Source organism: Hipposideros armiger, unplaced genomic scaffold (genome assembly GCF_001890085.2).
Source record: "Hipposideros armiger isolate ML-2016 unplaced genomic scaffold, ASM189008v1 scaffold_11, whole genome shotgun sequence".
NCBI classification, from domain to species: Eukaryota; Metazoa; Chordata; class Mammalia; order Chiroptera; family Hipposideridae; genus Hipposideros; species Hipposideros armiger.
The window spans coordinates 3,587,448-3,592,525 of record NW_017731361.1 but is presented as its reverse complement, the minus strand read 5'-3'; the positions used below and the strand labels follow the sequence as shown (position 1 = coordinate 3,592,525).

General features: G+C 39.6%; 1 protein-coding gene across 1 annotated transcript in view; it reads right to left on the bottom strand.

Annotated features, from left to right (window-relative positions):
• Positions 1-3,141: 3,141 nt before the first annotated feature.
• The window catches only part of LOC109392664 (protocadherin beta-2-like), a 4,872-nt gene continuing 2,935 nt past the window's right edge, over positions 3,142-5,078 (bottom strand). The window contains exon 2 of the mRNA XM_019661269.1: positions 3,142-5,075. Coding sequence (XP_019516814.1) covers positions 4,649-5,075 — 427 coding nt within the window. The 3' untranslated portion in view covers positions 3,142-4,648. The remainder of the gene's footprint in view (positions 5,076-5,078) is intronic.

Sequence of the window (5,078 nt, the reverse complement as noted above, 5' to 3'; positions counted from 1 at the left end):
CTGACGCTGCCGATGTGCAGGGCGGGGCTGTTGTTCTCGCGGACGAACAGGGTGTAGGAGGTTTGGGTGAAGGCCGGGGCGTTGTCGTTGACGTCAGAGACCAGCACGGTTATGTTGTGCTGGGTTTTCAGCCTGGGGGTCCCCAAGTCCGTGACCGTGATTGTGATGTTGTACTGGGCTCTACTCTCTCTGTCTAATGCTCCTTGGGACACTAGAGTGTAAAAATTCTCTACAGATGATTTCAGAACGAAAGGGAGATCGTTCTCAATGGAACACATCATTCTCCCATTGTCTCCAGAGTCTAGATCGGAAACACTGAAAACGGCCACCACTGTGTCCGGCGAGTTTTCCGGGATAGGACTTGTAAGCGATGACAAAGTCAGTACAGGTGGGTTATCGTTCACATCAACCACCTGAACTATCACTGTTGATTTTCCCGAAAGACCTCCGCCATCCTTGGCTTCTACGTCGACTTCATAAGTATTAATCGCCTCAAAATTCAAGTATTCGACTAACTGGATATCACCAGTAATTGCATTTAGTTGAAAAGTTTTGCGAATTTCTTCAGAAACATGAAAAAATGTATATGATATTGTTCCAAAATTTCCTGCATCTAAATCAGAAGCTGAGACAGTGACAATAACAGAGTTAACGGGACTGTTCTCTAGAACTTGAACCTCATAGAGAGACTGTGTAAATTCTGGGGCGTTGTCATTTATGTCTAAGACCAGGATGTGGACCTGGACAGTCCCAGTCCTGGGCGGTGACCCGCCATCCAGCGCAGTGACGGTTAAACTGAGCTCAGGCTGCTCCTCACGGTCCAGCGTTTTGTCCAGCACTAGTTCTGGGTACTTCTTTTGATCCCTACGACTGCGTGTGAGAATGTGGAAATGGGAATTAGGACTGATCGTGTAGTTTTGGAGACTGTTTCTTCCCACATCCAAGTCCTCAGCATTTCCCAAAGGAATTATTGTTCCTGGTGGAGTGCTTTCTAGGATTTTCAGCTGCACTTCATTTTCAAAGAATACCGGAGAATGGTCATTTACATCTATGACCTGGAGCTCATTTGTAATAAACTCCAAAGGGTTTTGCAGTAAAATCTGAAAATGCAGTATACATGGCTCTGTGGGGCCGCATAGCTCCTCCCGGTCCAATTTCTCATGCAGGAGCAAATCACCCGTCTGATGGTTGAGCTGAAAATACTGTTTGTTCCCTTTAGACACAACTTGGGCCCCCCTAGCGGCCAGTTCCCCTACACTCAGCCCCAGATCCTTTGTTAGGTTGGCTATTAAAAAGCCCCTCTCTTTTTCCTCAGCCACAGAGTAGCGTCTCGATTCAGACCCAGCCAGAGACCCACCCAGAAAAACAAAGAGAAACAGGACTTGCCTTTGTCTAAGAAATCGTTTCCCTCCGGCCTCCATTTCACTCTCTGCCATGTTCTTCCAAGAAATATTGCCACCCTGAGCCTCTGACGCGCAGGGAAACACAGTCCTTTGCCTCCCAACCTTTGAAGAAGGTCTAGCAAATAATCCCTTCTACGACTCAGATTTGCTTGCTTAAAAATCTGCCCATGCTCAGAATGCTTAGTTTACCGCACTGGATCAGTGCGTTACTGAGTACGCACACTGCCTATGGTTTAATTCTCCTTCTTAGTCAACAGCGCCACCATGCGTTCGCTAGCAGTTTCGAACTCTTGGAAAAGGTGTTTTGTTTGGGGTTTCTTTTTTGTTGTTGTTTTAATATTTTTAATCATTTACTCCCCTTACTAAACCCAGCTGACGCTACTGGAGGAGTTTCTTGTTATTTGAATTAAATAAACACAACCTAGGGAAATTAAATGTGCTGTCATCTACAAGAAGTGACGGTCCCTGGTAGAGTCCTCATTTATATGATTTTACGGAAGTGGACACCTGCTAGGGCTACTTCCCCCATATGTAATTATTACACATAAATTTTAAAAGATTTTGCTCTAAATGGTGACATGCTTCATTATCCTGTTTTTTTTTATTTTCTAAATTTTGTAAAATGTTCATGAGTTGCTTTTATAGTAAAAAAAATCCTATGAAAAGACGACTTCATGCAAAGTGATAAAAATTGTAACAGATCATGTCAGGGGATGATATATGACCACAAATGCCTCATTCCTTCCACATTTTCACACTCACTCAAGGAACACAGAGCTTTCTCCTCTTCTGATTTCACAGTAATTTTACAATTATTGGTTTCACCTGTGTTAACTACCTGTTTCAGCAGCATAACTGCATTTAATCGGTGGAAACAGATATTTGTTGAATTTGTAGAAGTTAGGCATATACTGGTAACAAGACAGAAATATATATTTTATACTGTTTTCCATCTAATGGGGTGAACAGAGTTTAAACAGATGTTCAGACAAACACTGTGAAAAATACTATATAGGTTATGTACTGAGTGCATGTGAAAGTCTAACTTAATGGGGGTTGAGAAAGTTTCCCCAAAGATGTTCCATTTAATCTGAAATATGAAGGATGAGAAGTTTGGCAGTCTAAGATTGTAAAATGGGAAGATTCCATATATGAGAAACTGATATGGAGAGGCCCTAAAACGGTGAAGCATCGCTAGTCTAGATAATGAAGGAAGGGAAGTGTACCCAAAACTTAGTGTCTCAAGAGTAAGTGGAAAGAGAGGTAAACTGGGGCCAAATAATGGTGCTCGGATTTTATTCTAAGAATATAAAGAAGCTACGGTGCTGCAAGGTTTTAAGCACAGAAATGAAAACACAATGAACACAAATATCATTATTCAATCTAGCTTCTTCCCAATTATTAGGGATGTTACATGAAGGCTCATCTATTAAATTTACTCTTAATGTTAGTGATACTTAAAAGAATAGCAATTACACTTCTATATATCATCTTATTTGATCAGAATTGCAAGCTATTGAAATAACTGTTATTATTTTGTGGGGAAAGAAATTATATGACTTATCCAAGATCTTACAGGTAATAAGTTGGTTAATCAGAATTTGCAACACCATGCTGTGCTCTATACCACTGCTAATCTCAAAATAAGACCTTTAAAATTTGTATTATAATTTTAATAGTATAGCTCATTCAAATATATGTTAAATGATATAAAAATGTAAAGATAGGCTAAAGAACATTAAGAATTAAAAATTTTGTTTTAATGTATGGATCAGAAATTGAGATGCTAGAAATAGACTTAGATGAATCATTTAGGGAATTACAGAAGGAAATTTAAGTTACAAAATTGAAAACACAACTTCCCTATTTGTATTCCTTAAGCTAGTGGGCAGGGGAGGCGATTCAAATTAAGCAGGAAGAGAAAAAGGAAAAATATGTTGAAGGAAAGAGACATCAGGGATTGATAACTGCATAGTTTGAACAGTGATAAGCTCAATTAATAACCAAAAATTATATGTATAAAATTCATCATACATCAAAGAGCACATAATTCCAGCAAAATTTTGTCCTGTGAGTATTTTAATGTATTTAAATATCAATATATATCACAGGTGAAATAAAGACACTTCTTTCTTTCAATCAGTCACTCAAAATTTTTATTAAGAACAGAAGCTATAATCTTCAAGTCATTGTGCTAATCATGCAAAAAATGGGGAGCTATTGAGAAACTTAACTCAAGCACGTAAAGAAAAAAAAGCATTGAAAAGTAAGAAACTGAAAGGGGAAAATAGAAGTAGTCAGTGCAAAAAAAAAAAAAAAGGTATGATCAGGCAGACCAAGATAAATATTTTCCCCACAGGCTTATTTCCAACGAAATCATTCATGCTTCAGAAAATGTTGGAAAATGCAATACCAAACTACATCTGAAGTTTCTTAAATTTGGTCAAGGACAAAGACATATATTCCCTAAAATCTTCCAGATTTTAATTAAGTGCTCAAAGTTATTAGTTTTTAATAATGAAAACTGAGATTTTTTTAAAGGACAGACTGAAATAAGAGATTAAAATTTTTTGAAACAGAAAGCATGAAGAATTAGTATGTCTTTGAAAATGCCTGGACATGTGCTGTGTATACAAGTACATTTTAAAATATTAGTGATTGGTTTATTGAAGACTTAATATGAATGTTTTGTTGGATCTAACAGTCAAGGTTCTCACAATCTTTAAAGAATCATAATTTTCATATGTGGATACTTTTTTGAAGTATATATTTAGAAAAATGTGAGAGAGTGCTTTGTTTTTTCATGAATATACCTATGTTGATTTTACCCAATGTGACTTCACAGGATAAAAGTCACACTATACAAACAAATATTCTGGGCAGAAAAAAAAGATAACCATATGTAGAGATAGCAAACATTTAAAAACGTAGGACTGCAAAATTAACTACGCACTGGGGAAGATGAATTTGGTAAACAATGCTGTAACTTAAAACTTAGGACTTTTGGAAAACCAAATTTACTTTCATACTATAAATCTACAGGGAGACTAATCACCAATAAGAATACAAAGAAAATTTGCATTCATTATACCACAAAGCAACACATTTGGAAACACCAGTAACATGCACTGAATTGAAAAGAGATATTTACATTTCAAATAACAAGAAGCAACCCCACTAGGCAAGACAGTTAAAAAGGATTTTCCACAAATTAACAGACTAGGCTCAATAGACCTTATTGATTCTTAACTGAATTCAAAGCAATCCCTGAAACTGGGGTTTGCCTCACTAACCCTCTCCTCACCCTGAGCAAGGAAGTTGGGGACAACCGGTTTGAGGAACTTGAACTCGCTGGTACCTGAGCCTCCCGTCAGACACACCTCATACTGGTAGCTGTGGGACAGGGTCCCGGTGCCGCCGATGTCCACCAGGTGGCCCGGGAAGTGGCCCTCGGGCACCGAGCAGCCACCCAGCGAGGCGGCCCTGCCCCTCCTGCACAGCCGCACCGCGATGAACGCCAGCACCGAGAACAGGAAGAGCGACGACACCGACGCCAGCGCGATGACCAGGTAGACCGTGAGCGGGTCGGCCCGCACCGGGTAGGCCGCCGCTTCGGGCAGCGGCAGGTAGGGCTGCGAGAAGCCGTCCACCAGCAGCACGTGCAGCGTGACGCTG